Source organism: Cheilinus undulatus, linkage group 2 (genome assembly GCF_018320785.1).
Source record: "Cheilinus undulatus linkage group 2, ASM1832078v1, whole genome shotgun sequence".
NCBI classification, from domain to species: Eukaryota; Metazoa; Chordata; class Actinopteri; order Labriformes; family Labridae; genus Cheilinus; species Cheilinus undulatus.
The window spans coordinates 1,139,427-1,159,547 of record NC_054866.1 but is presented as its reverse complement, the minus strand read 5'-3'; the positions used below and the strand labels follow the sequence as shown (position 1 = coordinate 1,159,547).

The 20,121-nt window shown below is 40.2% G+C and overlaps 1 protein-coding gene across 17 annotated transcripts in view; it reads left to right on the top strand.

Annotated features, from left to right (window-relative positions):
* Positions 1-18,057, top strand: part of sh3bgr (SH3 domain binding glutamate-rich protein) — a 46,164-nt gene extending 28,107 nt beyond the window's left edge. For 8 of the 17 annotated variants that reach the window (XM_041802118.1, XM_041802127.1, XM_041802136.1 and 5 more), the window contains 3 exons: positions 8,834-8,863; positions 9,263-9,320; positions 17,860-18,057. In XM_041802118.1, the coding sequence (XP_041658052.1) occupies positions 8,834-8,863; positions 9,263-9,280 (48 nt within the window). In that variant the 3' untranslated portion in view covers positions 9,281-9,320; positions 17,860-18,057. Of the gene's footprint in view, positions 1-1,819; positions 1,847-8,833; positions 8,864-9,262; positions 9,321-17,859 lie in introns of all 17 variants that reach the window. The other 9 variants (XM_041802154.1, XM_041802247.1, XM_041802239.1 and 6 more) reach the window with 3 other exon arrangements.
* Positions 18,058-20,121: the final 2,064 nt, after the last annotated feature.

Sequence of the window (20,121 nt, the reverse complement as noted above, 5' to 3'; positions counted from 1 at the left end):
TAACTTACCCTCCATCCTCAGGTTTGACTTACCTCCCTCTGAAACAGAAAACTTGGAGTTTCCCTCATTCAGGGTTAAAAACAGGGCTCACACTAAACCTGCTTTCTGAACTGGGCCTCAGCAGCATGGTGTCTCTACAACCACAGCAATGAGTCGAAGTAAAGGACAAAAATGAGAAAGCACCGATGATAGCCCAGGTATCGTTCCTCTAACAGTGATGATAAATGTAAATCCTCCTTTCATTCACACACAGCAGCAGAATTACCAGAGAGAACACGTCTGCCTGGCTTCATTATCAGTTATTTCCACGCTAATTTCTACAGTTTAATTCTGATTCATGCACCAAAGGGCAGTGTTACTAAACCCTGCTCAACCAAAGAGCCATATTGTTAAAAATACCTTTGCAAGAGCCACAATCTAAGTGGTGAAAAGTGGCAGAAATGGCTTGAAGTAGCAATAAAAATAAGTTAAAGCTGGCAGAAATAGTCAAAATGCAGCAAAATGTGTTGAAAGGGGCGAAAAAGTGTAAAAAGAAAATAGGAAAAAAGGGTGTTTAATGGCAAAAGATAGCTTAAATGGGTGAAAAGTGGCAAAAATGGTCACAAAATAGCAAGAATGGGTGAGAAGTGACAAAAAATTAGTCACAGGTGGCAAAAAATAGTCCAAAAGTGGCAAAAACATGCCAAAAAAAAAGAGAAAATGACTCAAATGGGCAAAAAGCAGTCAAGCTTGGCAAAAATTGGCAAAATATAGGAAACAAGTGGTATGTAATGGCAAAAGGTAGCTTAAATGGGCAAGATGTGGCAAAAATGGTGAAAAAGGGCAAAAAAAAGTGGAAAAAGAAGAGGCAAAAATTTGGGAAAAAAGAACGAGTGGTTTTTAATGGCAAAAGATAGCTTATCTGGACAAAAGTGGCAAAAAAAATGGGTAAAAGGGTAAAAATGGGATAAAAGTGGAAAAAACGGGGAAATGGTGGCAAAAAGAAGTTGCAACTGGACAAAAAAAATCAAACAGGAAAACATGGGTATTTAATGACAAAAGATAGCTTAAATGGGTGAAAAGTGGCAGAAATGTAGAAAATGTCAAAAAGTTTCCCCTTTTTAAGGTTTTGTGGGGGAATAATATTTAAGATTAAGACATAAAAGAGCCACATGTGTATCACTGCTCTAGGGTATTCTCATACTCCTCACCTGTCCACATGTAGGAACGTTTGTGGGCCACCTTTAAGTCTAACAGTGAGCCCACACTCCCAGTCTGGCCCCAAACCTAGACTCGAGCCCCCATCCCCCCAGAGGCTCTGTGGACAGATGTCTGAAACCAGATCCAGGATTATCTTCCCTACAAGTCCAGACTCAGCAGAAACCTAAGTCAGAACTTGACTGCTCTGCAAAGCAATCACTCAGACTGGTCTAAAGTTTAAAACCTCTACATGCTGTGTGAAAGGGGCTCTGCTGCTCTCAGACATTCCAGCTGCTGCCTGATACTCTATCATGTTTGCTTCAGCGCTTTGCTTTGCTTGCCCCGCCTCTTCCTCTCTACCTTTCCCTCCGCTCTGCCGCCGTCCCGGCTCTCTTACAGGAGTGAGACAAACAGGGCAGTCCTGGGGTTTGTTTGTGCTTTCTTGTATTTCAGATGAGGCTTTGGCCTTTCTTCCGTCTTCCTCTCTCCCTCTCTGTGTTGCATGGACTTCTTCTTCATCAGACTCCTGACGCTGCACAGCATGATAAATACGATAGGTGGAAGTAGCTTTTAGCGACCTAAGTCCTTCACTGCTTTCTTTCCTTTCTATGACTTCACTTCTCCGGTTTCATCTCTATAGGAAGAAGAAGAGGCTGAAGTTCAAGAGGTAGATTTGAACCAGGGAGTTTTGATTCAGTTTGGCATGTTGTGAATCACTCTGGGGTTTTTATGCATGATCTGGATGCATTCAAGGACTGTAGGAATATGGAAACTGTTTCTTTCCAAGGTGTCATGTGGTCCAGCGTGCTGAAAACATGACTCAGTCTGCTTTACCTGAACATTATCGCTGTTCCTAGTTTGGTGTAAAAACACCCATGTAGCTATTTCTCATAAGGACGTGTTTGTTTGTTGGCATAAGAACAGCATTGAGCTGTTTCACTCTGCAACCTCTGGTTGCAAAGGAGCTTGAAGATGTTTTTGTTCTGATGCATGGAGTGGGGATCCCGACATGGCCGGTGGATGAGTCTTTTTTTAAGAAAATACAGGAAGATTTTTGTCTGTTTCTAACAACAAGTCTAACAAATGGATTTCCAAAGAGACAGAATGGGATGGACATCTTTTTTGTTGTGCAGAAAAAAGTAACTGTAAGATCAGATTAGCCTCCAGATTAACAATGACTGAAGATCTGTTTGTTCATGAAGCTTAAAATCACAATATTAAACCCAAGGTTACTTTTCAGACTAACTTTTTACTGCGGTTCATACTGAGAAAAGTAATCTGTTACTTTCTCATAAAACTAAGTTAGAGTACGTCTGCATTACCAAATATTGAACCCTTGAACCTCTCGTTTCACTTAGAGGCTGTAAAAGACATACAGATGCATCTCAATAAATCAGAATATTATCAAAAAGTTAGTTTATTTCAGTAATTCCATTCAAAAAGGTAAACTCATATATTATGTAGATTTATTCCACACAGACTGGAATATTTAAAGTGTCTATTTCTTTTAATGTTGATGAGTAAGGCTTACTGCTGATGGAAAACCAAAATTCAGTGTCTCAGAGAATTAGAATTACTTCAGACCAATGAAAAGGATTTTTGACTGGTGAAAAGTATAAACATGTGGAGCACTCAGTACTTGGTCTGGGCTCCTTTTGCATGAATTACTGCAGCACTGCGGTGTGGCATGGAGGCGATCAGCCTGTGGCACTGCTGAGGTGTTATGAAGTCCAGGTTGTTCTGATAGTGGCCTTCAGCTCTTCAGCCTTGTTGGGTCTGGAGTCTTTCATCTTCACAGTACCCCAGAGATCCTCTTAGGGGTTTCAGGTCAGGCCAGTTTGCTGGAGATACCAGGGTCTTTAGTGCTGCATTATGTAATAATGTAATACATTTTCCATCAGTCATGTAATAATGCAGCATTTTCTAACCCACTAAGCGGTTAGAGTCAAGGCAAGGCAATAGGGTAGGTGTTTAGTCTAGAGCCCTGAAGGGGGGTTAGGTTTAGACATAAGCCACTAAGCAGTTAGAGTCAGGGCAAGGTAGTTGGGTAGGGTGTACCTTGGAGCCCACACTAAGTCCTGTGGTTAGGGTTATTACATAATGGGGCTTTACAGGGTCCTTAAACCAGGTTTTGGTACTTTTGTGGACATGAGCCAAGTCCTGTTGGAAAATGAAATCAGCTGGTCAGCAGAGGGAAACATGATAAGACACCATGGACCAACACCAGCAGATGACATGGCTCCCCAAACCTTCAGTGGAAACTTTACTCTGGACCTTACAGCACCTTGGATTCTGGTCCTCTCCTCTGTTTCTCCAGACTCTGGGACCTTTGATTTACAAATGAATAGTGAATCTTGAAGCTCTGACTCCCGCTGCAGTCTGGTCCTTGTGGAGCTCCTCAAATGCTTGAACGGGCGTCGTTGGCTGTGGTTATCCCTTGTCTTACCACATTTTTTCCTTCCATTCATCTTTCCATGAACATGCTTGGATCTAACACTCTGTGAACAAGCAGCTTCTTTAGCAGTGACCCTCTGTGACTCTCTCCTTGTTTAGGGTGTCAGTGATCGTCTTCTGGACATTTGTCCAGTCTGCAGTCTTCCCCATGATTGTGTAGCTCCTGACCCAGACTGAGAGACCATTTAAAGGCTCAGGAAACCTTTGCAGGTGTTTGGAGTTCATCAGCTGATTAGAGTGTGACACCATGAGTCTCTAATATTGAACTTTTTCACAATATTCTGGGTTTTCATCAGCTGTAATCCATGATGATCAAAATTAAAAGAAAAAAGCACTATTAATGATATTCTCATTTATTGAGATGTAGCTGTATAATGACAGTCTGATTTGTGGTTCATGTTTCTCTGCAGCCTAAGAACCCCACTAACATACCTAACACCTCTACAGTGCTGTAATACAACCACAGTATGACAACAAACTGAGACGAGGCTAACAGAATCTGTGCGTAATAGCCATGCGTAACTGGGGCGGCTGACTCAATGAAAACAACACAGGAGCTCTTAAACGCACGTCTCACCGTGATGCTGTCCCTTTAATCCTAAAATCCAGCATAATGGAGATAATTCCACAGCATACAGCCATCCCCTCTGCTATTACTAGCTTAATAAACCAGCATCACTCATCACTAACGAGCTACAGGAAGCAAAGGAGGAAAAACAGAGCAGATGGTCAAAGAGCTTCTTTTTTACTTTCCCTCTTTTTTGTGACCAGAGGAAAAACAAAACCATGTTTTTATTTTGTAATGGATTACATCTATGAAAATGTAACCAGTAACGATAATTTGACTTGTAAAACCACTGCGTTATGTTACTTTTTACAACAAAAGTAATCTGAGTACTCTAACGGATCACTTTGTAACACTGATTATAATGACAACGTATGACCGGCTAGATCCTCGAATGAGCCTCTCATTCTGGATTATGATGTGGATTCTCTTTTACCAGTGATGAGATTATTTTTATTTAAAGTCATAAAACTGAACCAAGAAGCAGCAGTCCTCCATCTCTGCAGCTGTGCAGCTCAGACACATCTCAGGTCTTTATAAACAGTGCTGTGTTCCTGATTTATGATGTTTTTGCATGTTTGTCACACTGAAATGGTTCAGATCATCAGAGAAGTTATAGTATTAGACAGAGCAGTGTTAATTTGGCAGCTATTTTTAATTTTAGTCTTAGTTTTAGTCTTTAAATGAAATGCAATTTACTTTTAGCGACATTTTAGTCATTTATATCCTTTTTAGTTTGAGTCTAGTTTTAGTCCATAAAAAGTCCTCACATTTTATTAGTCTTTACTTTTAGTCCAAGCATTTATTCCCTTTATTCACTAAATCTGGTTCCAAATCATGGTAGTGTGTTCTCTGTCAAACCTGGGGTCCCTGCTATCTACAGCTGAGAGGCAGAATAGATACAGATGTGTGCTTTTTAGACAGATTTACCCACAGTGGAGAAATATCACAGATTTAGATTGTCCAACAAAGACTAAATTACATTTTAGTCTAGTTTTAGTCATCTTGATGAAAACTAAACTCCTTTTTTGTCAGTTTTAGTCATCACAGATCTATTTTTGTTAGTCTCAGTCTAGTTGTAGTCATCACAGATCTATTTTTGTTAGTCTCAGTCTAGTTGTAGTCATCACAGATCTCTTTTTGTTAGTCTCAGTCTAGTTGTAGTCATCACAGATCTATTTTTGTTAGTCCCAGTCTAGTTGTAGTCATCACAGATCTATTTTTGTTACTCTCAGTCTAGTTTTAGTCATCACAGATCTATTTTTGTTAGTCTCAGTCTAGTTTTAGTCATCACAGATCTATTTTTCTTAGTCTCAGTCTAGTTTTAGTCATCACAGATCTCTTTTTGTTAGTCTCAGTCTAGTTTTAGTCATCACAGATCTCTTTTTGTTAGTCTCAGTCTAGTTGTAGTCATCACAGATCTCTTTTTGTTAGTCTCAGTCTAGTTGTAGTCATCACAGATCTATTTTTCTTAGTCTCAGTCTAGTTGTAGTCATCACAGATCTATTTTTGTTAGTCTCAGTCTAGTTGTAGTCATCACAGATCTATTTTTCTTAGTCTCAGTCTAGTTGTAGTCATAAAAAAAGCTGTTGACAAACATTTTTAGTCATAGTTTTACTTGACAAAATTAATACCGAGACAAAGATAGCTCAAGCTTATCCAGGTTAGTGCGGCTGTGGTTCATAGGTGGAGTCGGTCATGGAAGATTGTGGGTTTGATCCCCATGATGATGTGTCCTCATAGGCAAGACTCTTGCTCAGTTAGCTCCCCCTGATCTGCTGGTGGCATCTTAATAGGTATGAATGAGATTAGCTACTACTGATGGCCAAATCTCCATAGCAACCTCTGCCATCAGTGTGTGGAGGAGGAGTGAATGTGGTTTGGTAGGTGTGACCTGTGGTGTAGGACCGGTTTAAATGAGGATTTGATTTTTTAACCCTCATGATGTCCTCGCACTCTTTGTACCACCTTTGTCCTCTCCATGTCAGCATGGCCCACCTTCATTCAACCCTAAAATAAAAAAAAAAGCTGAATTGAATTTAAAACTAAATCTATTTAGTTAAAGAAACAACTTCTCATTCACCACACACTGTGCATACCTGAGTTTTCCCTCTTTACTGCATTCATTCAGCAGACACCACTCATTTCTAAGACACTGTCAGGTGTTTTCTTTGTAGTTTTTACTCTTGTAATATCATTAGTGCAGTATTTTTAAAAGAATTTCTCAAGCCTGAGAAAGTAGCAAAAGAATGCAAAATTGATAACCTTGCAAAGCAGATGGATGTGCCTGCTTCCTTGTTTCTCACTGGTAAATCCATCTTGCCAAAGCTCCCGTCTGAACAGTCTGGCCTGGTTAGAAAGTGACAGGACCAATCAGCGACGAGGAGCAGTACTTTCAGGTGCGTCAGCATCGTGACATAAGCAAGCAGCAACAAGAGACTGGTGCAGTTATGGAGGAAGAGTTTGGTGTGGATGCTGCTAAAGCGCCAGTTTTATCAGAACTTGATGACATTTCTTTGTTAAAAGAAGAACAAAGAACAGCAGTGAGTTGTTTTCTTTTTAAAATCGACAAAAGTCGAGTACTGACATGTCTACAGTCGCCATGGTTCGTGTTATGCAGTTCTCTATGGAGTTTATTTCCAGGTAGTGGCTACGTCACGTGTTTCGTGCTCTGACTGGCCCGTAAAGATGTGACAGAACGTTTATCCAATCATGATCCAAGTTTTTTTTTTCAAAGGCTCTGTCCTTTTCCAAATGCCGTCTATGAAAGGGTTACCAGATGAATGAGTGAAACAAACCTATTTGGTGTGCCAGGTTAAAAAAAAGTAGTTTTAAATGCATATTTATTAGGGCTGTCAAGATTAACAGAGTTAATCACAATTAATCAAGATCCACGATCAGTGTAACCTGACACACCAGATGGATTTATGTCACACATCCATCTGGGAAAGCTTCAATAGGAAACATTTGAGAAAAGGCAGAGGCTTTGAATAAAGATCAGAGTGTGATTGGGTGAACGTTCTGTCTGTCACATCTCTACGGGCCAATCAGAGCAACAAAATATGTGACGTAGCCACTATCAAGCTGCGCGTAAGAAGCTACTGAGGAATAATGCGAAACATGGCGACTGTAGTCATGTCAGTACTCGACTTTTGTTGTTTCTGAAAAGAAAACAACTCACTGCTGTTCTTTGTTCTTCTTTTAACCAAGAAATGTCGTCAAGTTCTGATAAAACTGGTGCTTTAGCAGCATCCACACTAATCTCTTCCTCCATAACTGCACCAGCTCTTGCTGCTGCTTGCTTATGTCACGACGCTGACGCACCTGAAAGTACTGCCCCTCGTCGCCTATTGGTCCTGTCACTTTCTAACCGGGCCAGACTGTTCAGACGGGAGCCTTGCAAGATGGATTCACCAGTGAGAGACAAGGAAACGGGCAAATCCATCTGCTTTGCAAGGTTACGATCAGTGCTCTAATTTTTTAAGTTGTATGCTTTATTTTTATGTTTTCACACACGTGTTAATCCACGTCAGCGTCTCCCTGCAGCCGCAGTGATGTTAAATAAATCCTCCACTGCTCCTTATTTCACTCTAAAACCCACAGACAGCTCAGTGGACGAGTCGGAAGTTCATCACTAACTTCCTTTAAGATCCCGTACAAGTTCCTTTTCAAGTGTTTAAGTTCATGTTAAACCTTCAGTCCACCTATAAAGGCAGGTCTGCGTGCAAACAGGAAGTAAGCTATCCCCTTAGAGTCAGCAGAAAAATCCAAAATGACTGAATGCAAAATAGTGGAATTTTAAAAAGCAATAAAAAGGGTGTGATTAATTACTATTAACTACAGAAATTCTGAGGTTAATCAAGTTAACAAAGATAATAATCTTTTGACAGCCTTACTTTTAGTTTATAACTAATTTGTCAGTGAACAAGGAAATAAAATAAACAAAACAAAAATGTGAACCAAGCGTAATTCCATCAACTCATTTGCACATGCAGGGCAGTATGCAGCCTTTGCAGAGGTGTTTTACATCTGCAGCACGTTGTTTGTGCCTCATAGTCCTCTGGTGGGCAGAACTGCTTGTCTTTATAACACTGAGCAGTCACAACTCACGAGGTGCCAATACTATTCAGTCATGAGAGCCCATATGTTCCTGCACACACACACACACACACCCCCACACACCTACACACACACACACACACACAGGTTTGTCACATAGGGCCAGGCAGGTTTGGATGGCTTTTTCACCTTAATAAATGAAACCATCATTAACAACAGTATTTTGCTCTTTGTCTAATATTACAGTCTGGTTGATGATCTGAAACATGTAAGTGAGACAAATATGTTCAGAATAAGAAATGAGGAGGGCGCTGTATGAACTAATGAACGGTGTTAGTGCCACTCTTTTCTCACTGGGTTGTATCAGGATGTAAACAGGGCTCATCAGTTCCCTGAGGTTTCCTCATTCTGACATCACTGCTAACTACACCACCTCTCCCGGATACCAGCCTTTCCATTTTTAACCCCCATCCCCTGCTGCAAGCACTAATGTGAAGTCCTCCTCTCACCTCTGTGTGTTTTGGAACATGGCTTCACATGACTCCTGATTTCTCTTTCTTTTTTGACACCTCAAAGGATGAAGAAGAAGAGCTGGAGGAAACACAGGTAGTCTTTATTGTCATATTACACTGCTGCCTGACATACCTGCAGAAATCTCTGGTTTTAAGAAGATGTGACATAAAAATACATGCCAGAAGCTGATTATTCACATAAAACCTTTAACTGGTTGGAAATGACAGTATTACATTTTCATAATTCACAGTGTTTTTAAAATTCTTAGTTATCTATACCTTTTTTTAATAAGAGGAGCTGCCCTTGGTTTTTTGGAATTATCTGTCCATATGAAGCAGAATCATGATCTTTCTTGTTAAAACAGCAGTGGAACTTTCTGGATCCTCTTAAAGAAGGAGCATGAACAACAAATATTTACTAGACCGTTTTTCTGAAACAACATCAAGCTTTAAACTCATCTGATCATTTTATTTTGTTCTGATTGTTTTGAAGGAGGAAGAGGCCGAATAGTTCCAGACAGGCTTCATCAGAAATGTTGACCTCTGTTCAGGTAAAGGACTGCTGCTCTGTTGTTGATCTGCCACTAGAGGGCAGTAAATATTTATCCAATCATGAGCTACCCCTGCAGGTGCTGCATTACAATATTTAGTATGTGTACTGCCCTGTCTGCACGTATCCATGTACAGAGTTAGACAGTCAGATAACACTTTAAAGGCCTCCAATGAAACACAAGGCTTGACTTTTCTTGGCTTTACTGAAGTCTTCCTTTATACAATTTTCTTATTCTTTTGTTTCCTTTTGTAAAACTGTAGAATCACACAGAAAATAAAAAATGAATCAGTCCAAAGCTCTGCATATGCGTAGATTAAGTCACAAACAAGCAACTGTATGAAAGTACAGCTAATTCAACACAAATCTGCCAGCTAACCAAAATAGCAGCTACGATCAATCAGCTTGTAAAGTTAGCATTAGCTAGCAATGGGCATGTAAAACGTAAACACCATAAACATCCTTATGTGAAATTTCTCTAAACATTTTAACGCATGTATAATCACTTAAACACAAAACTTACAGACAAATGGTCTCCAAGGCGAAAGCGTACCAGTAAACCATTCAGCAACCCAAGATCATGCTCACTGTGTGTCCTGCCTGCCTGCTTCATTACAGCATGTCTGACTAAAAGAGAAGCTTAACTGACACTTGAAACCTAAATGACAATGACCACTAGATGGCAGCCCATAAACATGAACTTGTGTAAATATTTAGCTTTTAATACTTTTTAACTTTTTAGCATTTAAACTAGCTGTCTTTATATTAAAGGCGGCACAGTATGAATGAAAAGTAGTGCCGTTAATTAATTTGAAACATTAATCAGGTTAATCACATCACTATGCTGTGATTAATCGTGATTAATCAGCATTTCTTTAGTTTTAGTAATTTTTAGATTTTTAAAGTTCTTCTTATCAAGTGTTTATTTTCATTATTTTAACTTTATGTATAGCACTTTGAAAGCACTTTTTAATTAAAAAAAAAGTATTTATTATTATTATTATTATTATTACCTATAAATCAACATTTAAAATGATACTATTTACTTGTATTTTTGGTTGAGATGAATAAGTATCAGTATAGTGTTTAAACGAAGAGATAGAGTTTTAAACTTATCTGTGGTTTGTAAATTAGAGTGTCTTAATCCACTGATCAGTAATATTTATGAACTGCAGTAGAGCCCAGCAGACAAACACATCAGGTAGAAATTAACCTGTGCTGTAAAGGTAATGATCAGGTGTGCTGTTACTCCGAGGTAGCTGAAGTAGCTGACTGATGTCCAGTGGTCTCTCCTCAGTCTAATAAATGTAGCTGGGGCCAGCTGCTCCACTTTAGCTGCCTTTTTAGCTGTCATACAGTTCATGATTCTTGTGACTGTAGTTCTCGTAGGTGTTCTGTGGTACGGGTCATCAGAGGAGACCCGGATGATGTCTTGAAGCCCCTTGTTGTCAACGACGTTGATGGTCTGCAGTCTCTGGCGACCCGTTAGTGATAGCATTAGTTAGCTTAGACGTTGTCGTTTTGTGGACAAATCCAGGTCTGCTGGTCTGCACCGGTGAAGCTTGGTGAGGCTTATTCCTGTTGTTGTTAGCGTCTTTGCTAACATTAGCAACATTAGCTATCATGGCTTATTCCTGTGTTGTTGTTAGGGTCTTTGCTAACATTAGCAACATTAGCTATCATGGCTTATTCCTGTTGTTGTTAGGGTCATTGCTAACATTAGCAATATTAGCTATCATGGTTTATTCCTGTTGTTGTTAGGGTCACTGCTAACATTAGCAATATTAGCTATCATGGCTTATTCCTGTTGTTGTTAGGGTCATTGCTAACATTAGCAACATTAGCTATCATGGCTTGATCCCGTGTTGTTGTTAGGGTCATTGCTAACATTAGCAACATTAGCTATCATGGCTTGATCCTGTGTTGTTGTTAGGGTCATTGCTAACATTAGCAACATTAGCTATCATGGCTTGATCACGTGTTGTTGTTAGGGTCATTGCTAACATTAGCAACATTAGCTATCATGGCTTATTCCCGTGTTGTTGTCAGGGTCATTGCTCACATTAGCAACATTAGCTATCATGGCTTATTCCTGTGTTGTTGTTAGGGTCATTGCTAACATTAGCAACATTAGCTATCATGGCTTATTCCTGTGTTGTTGTTAGGGTCATTGCTCACATTAGCAACATTAGCTATCATGGCTTATTCCTGTTGTTGTTAGGGTCATTGCTAACATTAGCAATATTAGCTATCATGGTTTATTCCTGTTGTTGTTAGGGTCACTGCTAACATTAGCAATATTAGCTATCATGGCTTATTCCTGTTGTTGTTAGGGTCATTGCTAACATTAGCAACATTAGCTATCATGGCTTGATCCCGTGTTGTTGTTAGGGTCATTGCTAACATTAGCAACATTAGCTATCATGGCTTGATCCTGTGTTGTTGTTAGGGTCATTGCTAACATTAGCAACATTAGCTATCATGGCTTGATCCCGTGTTGTTGTTAGGGTCATTGCTAACATTAGTAACATTAGCTATCATGGCTTATTCCTGTGTTGTTGTTAGGGTCATTGCTAACATTAGCAACATTAGCTATCATGGCTTGATCCTGTGTTGTTGTTAGGGTCATTGCTAACATTAGCAACATTAGCTATCATGGCTTGATCCTGTGTTGTTGTTAGGGTCATTGCTAACATTAGCAACATTAGCTATCATGGCTTGATCCTGTGTTGTTGTTAGGGTCATTGCTAACATTAGCAACATTAGCTATCATGGCTTGATCCCGTGTTGTTGTTAGGGTCATTGCTAACATTAGCAATATTAGCTATCATGGCTTATTCCTGTGTTGTTGTTAGGGTCATTGCTAACATTAGCAACATTAGCTATCATGGCTTATTCCCGTGTTGTTGTTAGGGTCATTGCTAACATTAGCAACATTAGCTATCATGGCTTGATCACGTGTTGTTGTTAGGGTCATTGCTAACATTAGCAACATTAGCTATCATGGCTTGATCCTGTGTTGTTGTTAGGGTCATTGCTAACATTAGCAACATTAGCTATCATGGCTTGATCCTGTATTGTTGTTAGGGTCATTGCTAACATTAGCAACTTTAGCTATCATGGCTTGATCCTGTGTTGTTGTTAGGGTCATTGCTAACATTAGCAACATTAGCTATCATGGCTTATTCCTGTGTTGTTGTTAGGGTCATTGCTAACATTAGCAACATTAGCTATCATGGCTTATTCCCGTGTTGTTGTTAGGGTCATTGCTAACATTAGCAACATTAGCTATCATGGCTTATTCCTGTGTTGTTGTTAGGGTCTTTGCTAACATTAGCAACATTAGCTATCATGGCTTATTCCTGTTGTTGTTAGGGTCATTGCTAACATTAGCAATATTAGCTATCATGGTTTATTCCTGTTGTTGTTAGGGTCACTGCTAACATTAGCAATATTAGCTATCATGGCTTATTCCTGTTGTTGTTAGGGTCATTGCTAACATTAGCAACATTAGCTATCATGGCTTGATCCGTGTTGTTGTTAGGGTCATTGCTAACATTAGCAACATTAGCTATCATGGCTTGATTCCTGTGTTGTTGTTGGTCATTGCTAACATTAGCAACATTAGCTATCATGGCTTGATCCGTGTTGTTAGGGTCATTGCTAACATTAGCAACATTAGCTATCATGGCTTGATCCAGTGTTGTTGTTAGGGTCATTGCTAACATTAGCAACATTAGCTATCATGGCTTATTCCTGTGTTGTTGTTAGGGTCATTGCTAACATTAGCAACATTAGCTATCATGGCTAATACGTGTGTTGTTGTTAGGGTCATTGCTAAAATTAGCAACATTAGCTATCATGGCTTATTCCTGTTGTTGTTAGGGTCATTGCTAACATTAGCAATAGCTATCATGGCTTATTCCTGTTGTTGTTAGGGTCATTGCTAACATTAGCAAATTAGCTATCATGGCTTATTCCTGTTGTTGTTAGGGTCATTGCTAACATTAGCAACATTAGCTATCATGGCTTGATCCCGTGTTGTTGTTAGGGTCATTGCTAACATTAGCAACATTAGCTATCATGGCTTGATCCTGTGTTGTTGTTAGGGTCATTGCTAACATTAGCAACATTAGCTATCATGGCTTGATCCCGTGTTGTTGTTAGGGTCATTGCTAACATTAGTAACATTAGCTATCATGGCTTATTCCTGTGTTGTTGTTAGGGTCATTGCTAACATTAGCAACATTAGCTATCATGGCTTGATCCTGTGTTGTTGTTAGGGTCATTGCTAACATTAGCAACATTAGCTATCATGGCTTGATCCTGTGTTGTTGTTAGGGTCATTGCTAACATTAGCAACATTAGCTATCATGGCTTGATCCTGTGTTGTTGTTAGGGTCATTGCTAACATTAGCAACATTAGCTATCATGGCTTGATCCCGTGTTGTTGTTAGGGTCATTGCTAACATTAGCAATATTAGCTATCATGGCTTATTCCTGTGTTGTTGTTAGGGTCATTGCTAACATTAGCAACATTAGCTATCATGGCTTATTCCCGTGTTGTTGTTAGGGTCATTGCTAACATTAGCAACATTAGCTATCATGGCTTGATCACGTGTTGTTGTTAGGGTCATTGCTAACATTAGCAACATTAGCTATCATGGCTTGATCCTGTGTTGTTGTTAGGGTCATTGCTAACATTAGCAACATTAGCTATCATGGCTTGATCCTGTATTGTTGTTAGGGTCATTGCTAACATTAGCAACTTTAGCTATCATGGCTTGATCCTGTGTTGTTGTTAGGGTCATTGCTAACATTAGCAACATTAGCTATCATGGCTTATTCCTGTGTTGTTGTTAGGGTCATTGCTAACATTAGCAACATTAGCTATCATGGCTTATTCCCGTGTTGTTGTTAGGGTCATTGCTAACATTAGCAATATTAGCTATCATGGCTTATTCCTGTGTTGTTGTTAGGGTCTTTGCTAACATGGCTAGGGTCATTAGCTATCATGGCTTGATCCCGTGTTGTTGTTAGGGTCATTGCTCACATTAGCAACATTAGCTATCATGGCTTATTCCCGTGTTGTTGTTAGGGTCATTGCTCACATTAGCAACATTAGCTATCATGGCTTGATCCCGTGTTGTTGTTAGGGTCATTGCTAACATTAGCTATCATGGCTTGATCCCGTGTTGTTGTTAGGGTCATTGCTAACATTAGCAACATTAGCTATCATGGCTTATTCCCATGTTGTTGTTAGGGTCATTGCTCACATTAGCAACATTAGCTATCATGGCTTGATCCCGTGTTGTTGTTAGGGTCATTGCTAACATTAGCAACATTAGCTATCATGGCTTGATCCCGTGTTGTTGTTAGGGTCATTGCTAACATTAGCAACATTAGCTATCATGGCTTATTCCCGTGTTGTTGTTAGGGTCATTGCTAACATTAGCAACATTAGCTATCATGGCTTAATCCTGTGTTGTTGTTAGGGTCATTGCTAACATTAGCAACATTAGCTATCATGGCTTGATCCTGTGTTGTTGTTAGGGTCATTGCTAACATTAGCAACATTAGCTATCATGGCTTATTCCCATGTTGTTGTTAGGGTCATTGCTCACATTAGCAACATTAGCTATCATGGCTTGATCCCGTGTTGTTGTTAGGGTCATTGCTAACATTAGCAACATTAGCTATCATGGCTTATTCCCGTGTTGTTGTTAGGGTCATTGCTAACATTAGCAACATTAGCTATCATGGCTTAATCCTGTGTTGTTGTTAGGGTCATTGCTAACATTAGCAACATTAGCTATCATGGCTTATTCCCATGTTGTTGTTAGGGTCATTGCTCACATTAGCAACATTAGCTATCATGGCTTGATCCCGTGTTGTTGTTAGGGTCATTGCTAACATTAGCAACATTAGCTATCATGGCTTATTCCCGTGTTGTTGTTAGGGTCATTGCTAACATTAGCAACATTAGCTATCATGGCTTAATCCTGTGTTGTTGTTAGGGTCATTGCTAACATAAGCAACATCAGCTATCATGGCTTGATCCTGTGTTGTTGTCAGCAACAACAGATTTTAACAATACAAAAAACAATAATATGACGCGTCGACACTTGAATTCCCGTGTCGACAAATTTTTATAGTCGACACAAACGATTATGGCGACGAATAGTTGCAGCCCGACAGCAGAGTAAAAAAAAAAAAAGACAATAAAGCGTGAGCTTACCTGTTTATTTTGCTCAAACAGCCTCTATTGATCCCTTGGCCTTTCTCTTTTTCTTTGCCTGACTGATGCTGTTAAGTGTGAACTTGTCTTAGTTTTTCACGTTGTTTTTAACGTTATCACCGCTCACATTCTCCGCTGACACTACTTTAGTCCTCTTAGGGTCAGACGGACGCATCGGCTGAGTAAAGTTGATTGTTGTTTTCACATTCCTCCTTCCTTCTTGCTGTGCTAAAGCAGATTTCAGAAATTCAAAACTTAACTCATGTGATCAGCAAAACTCCTGCTTCAGGTGTCATTTGTGACAAGTCCAGTCCTTTGTTCCCAAGACAAGAAAGGGCAAAAGAGCTGCATGCAGCTCCGAAGCCATGGGTTCTCGACCCCTGTCTTAGCCTTACCCCTTGGTTTTGTGCATTCACAGCAAGTGAAGGGGAATCCCAATTCTCTTTCAAATCGAGGGCTGAGGGCTTCATAGCCCTTGAAACAAAGATTTTCCAGGACCACACTTGAAACCAAAGGCTATGATGAATTTTCCATCATGCACTGCATTCACTTGTGAAATGGCACAACGTAGGAAGGAGGCGTGCAAATGTAAATACTTCAGCATTTATAAATGATTATAGAAAATACGACAGTGGCATTTTCTCATGTATTCAATCTTTAACTACTACTCAGGATGGAAGTTTATTGTATTTTCAGTATATACATGTACAAACAAGGGCTATTTACTGTGTAAATATATGGAGAAGATCAACACAGAGATCCACAGTATGAATGGGACAGTTGAAACTTTATCAGCAAAGTGTGATGATGGACAGCAATCAAGTGGTGTCTCATTTCTTAAGGGAAGGTTTTTCCCCCTTACCCCTTACCACTCTGTTTCAAGGGGCAAGAGGAAGGGGTAGAAGAAGGGGAAGGGTTAAGGGGTAGAAATGGGATTCACCCTTAGCCTTGCTGTGCCCCCCTTGTCATAACATGGCCCCCCTAAGGGCCATGGCCCCCACTGATCTGTAGGCCAGCCATCTAATGTAACCTGGCATGCCAGATGGATTTGTTTCACACATCTACTTGGAAAACACACAGTTTGGGAAAGGGCAGAGCCTTTGAAAAAAACTTGGAGGGTGATTGGATGAACATTCTGTCTGTAACATCTTTACGGGCCAATCAGAGCAACAAAACACGTGATGTAGCTGCTACCAAGCTGCTACACCCCTACCAAGGGAGTAAACCCTCTTAAAGCCGCATAACACAAATTATGGTGACTGTAGACATGTCAGTGAACGACTTTTGTGGTTTTTGAAAAGAAAACAACTCACTGCTGTTCTTAGTTCTTCTTTTAACCAAGAAATGTCGTCAAGTTCTGATAAAACTGGCGCTTTAGCAGCATCCACGCTAATCTCTTCCACCATAACTGCACCGCCCTTTTGTTGCTGCTTGCTTACAGCACGACTCCGCCGCTCACAAAAGTACTGGCCCTTGTCGCTGATTGGTCCTGTCGCTTTCTAACTGGACCCAGACGGTTCAGACGGGAGCTTTGCAAGATGGATTCACCAGTGAGAAACAAGGAAACGGGCGTATCCATCTGCTTTGCAAGGTTACATCTAATCCTTATCAGCAGCAAAAATGTAGTTCCATCTTTCTCCTGGCAGAGACTCGGCTCTCTTCGGGGCCCGGTATCCTCAGCGCTCCCTGCACACGTTCAAACATGGCACGATGTTAGCAAAAAACACTGATTTTTAAAAACTAGAGGACACAAACACCTTCACGTTTACGAGTCAGAAATGTAACATTCATCTCTTTTGCTTTTGCTCTGCTTGCATGGACATGCTTTTTTATGTGTAGCAGAATTTCACTGAGAGGATTCGTATTAATCAGCAGCCTTTTTATTATAAAGCCCTGCCTTTGCTGTCTCTGGCAGCAAAGATCTTCAGGATGCGTGTAGAACGCCATGGGGATCATACAGAGCTATATGAAAACTCAACTTTGTCCTGAGGCAGTGGCATTAAAGATGATGGGGATGAGGATGACTGTAAGTCCTCAGAGCCTGAGTTTTAGTCCTCAGCATGTCAGACATCTTCGGCCCACTAAGGGGAAAGCCGTGCACACCCCTCTCCTGCCTTTGCTGTCTCCAGACTCCTGTAAGCTCCTGGTCATGCCTGGTTAGAGGAGGCTGCAGAGCGAGCTTCAGATGAGCCTCCAGTGGAACAAACCAGCTGGCCGGCACAGGTGAAACGTGTTGGCGGCTGCCTCGGCCATCACAGACAACTAGGAAATATTAATTCCATGTTTTGGTCTTGTGTTTCAGCCTGAAGGATCGTCCTGAAGCTTGACCTCCCTTTGTCTGGTCAGACAACCCCCCCCCCCCCGGACTTCACTGGAAACTGCTGGTTGTGTGCCCTCATCGCTGTTCCTATCCCACTTGACTGCAATGTTGACTTAACTTTTATATTTTGCCTGTAGAGACATGCTGTAATAAAAATGTGCAGCTATTTTCTTAAACTCACACATTTCTCATGTTTATCTGTGGCAGAGACTTTTCTAGAAAACAGAGCGATGTCAGCTCATATCAGAGATGGTTTTACTGCAGTTTGACTGATGTGAATGTAAAAGCACAAACTAAGACTCTTAAAGCCCCAGAGGGAAAGAAAACACACCGGGCTGTAAATACCTGACCTGCATTATGACTGTTTGTGCTTGTCAATGCACTTTGTTGAATAAAAGGTGAAACGTGACTAAAAATGCATAAGCAAACATATTAAAGGAAATTCAGTTGTTTTTTTTTTTTTTAAGCCTCCTCCTCTGGAGTTATCAGGGCCAGAAGCATTAAGGTTTGGGGTCCTCTATCTGAATGAGATATCCCAAAAACATGGTCACACAAATAGACAAAGGTCTCTACAGCTGGTTGGAGCAGCTATAGTCTTTTATTATGCTGCATAATCCAAATTTACCAAGAGCGTCACTGATTATAAATTTACTAACCAAAGGGTCAGAAATAACAGGAATGATGTGGCGTGAAGCGTCCTGATCTTGATATCGTCTGTTGTCCTTGAATAAAAAAAATAACCTGTAATGTTTCCAGACAAACTTCCTTAAAAGCAAATATTAAATACACAGTTTTAACCCTTAAGCTATCCAGACTCACATAAATTTACCTGAAAGTCAAATATATGTGGTCACTACTTTACTAAGTAAATAAGAGCTGTCTCAAGGCTGGGCTCGCTGATGCTCACCACTGTCCAGTAGGTGGCGATACCCCGGTTAAAGCAGCACTCAAACATAAAAGAGAGAAGAAATTTAACAGCCTGAGCAAATATCTAAGAGAAGTTTGACCCAGTCTGTAAAAAGAAGTGAGGACAACAAACATTTCTGTGATTTCATCATTTGTCCTAGAACTTCATTTTTGCTCTGATTGTAAAAGTCTGCAGCTTTGTCGACTCATAACTGACTAGCGGTGTGAACTCAACAAAAAAGCTAGATTTACTCCAGTATCTGAGTTTGTAACTTATTCTTCATTTTGAGTAAATTTAAGTTTTAATGTTTGATTAATTTTAAAAGGAACCCATGATCAGAGTAATTCATCTTGTTGGATAGATATTTGTATCTCTCAAATGTATGTTGAACTAAAAAACTCACTAGATGTCTGCATTTTGGAGAGGGACCCAGCTGCAGTCCAGATGGCCGTCGCTGTACATTCAATCCATGCTGAAGTCCCAAGCGGAAGTTTCTTCTTCATGTTGGACTCAACTGCCAGTGTTTGTCAGTCTTTTTCGTGCCTTAGCCTAACTCTTGGTGCTGGATCTCAAATATATCACCTTCCCCACTGCCTTACCCTGAACCTAACCACTCGGGTCTTAATGCCTCAGCCTGGCCTTAGACGTACGGACTTCCGGTAGAGACTTCTGGTATGGATTGGATGTATGTCGGCCATCTTGTCTGCAGCAAGGTACTCTTGACATTTTGAGTAATTTGAGCTCATAAACTCACCAGAAGGCCGCCATGTTTTGGTTCGCGGTGGTAGTGTGATGTCACAGTGCTGTAGCACTCCTCGCCGTGGCCATGCAGGAACTGTTTTCAGGTGTTTCTGTTTGCAGCTGTTGCTGCCATAACAGCTTTTAACCAGACACCAGTTTGCTGCGTGTTGGTTTTGTCTCCCTGCTGTCAAAGCTCTGTCATCCCTCCTAGTTTTACACCCCCCTACAAGCAGTGTTGCCACAGTTACCTTGAAAAAGTAATCTGATTACTCCTTTAAAAAGTAACTCAGTTACTTTGCTGTTTACTTGATTTTAAAAGTAACTAAGTTAGATTACAAGGTACTTTATTAGTTACATTCAGCAGCTGCCGACAACACCTCACCGCCTCAACATAAAAACGACAACTGGTTTTGCCAGTACTCACCTTACTGGAAGTAACGTCAACAATGTACCTCCTGACATTTTAGGTTGAACTAAAAAACTATTTCCTGAAAAAAAATACTTGTTTTTATAAAAAATAAAATAAAATGACAGTCTTTCTTGACTTCACTCTACATAAATACTTGTTTTTATAAAAAATAAAATAAAATGACAGT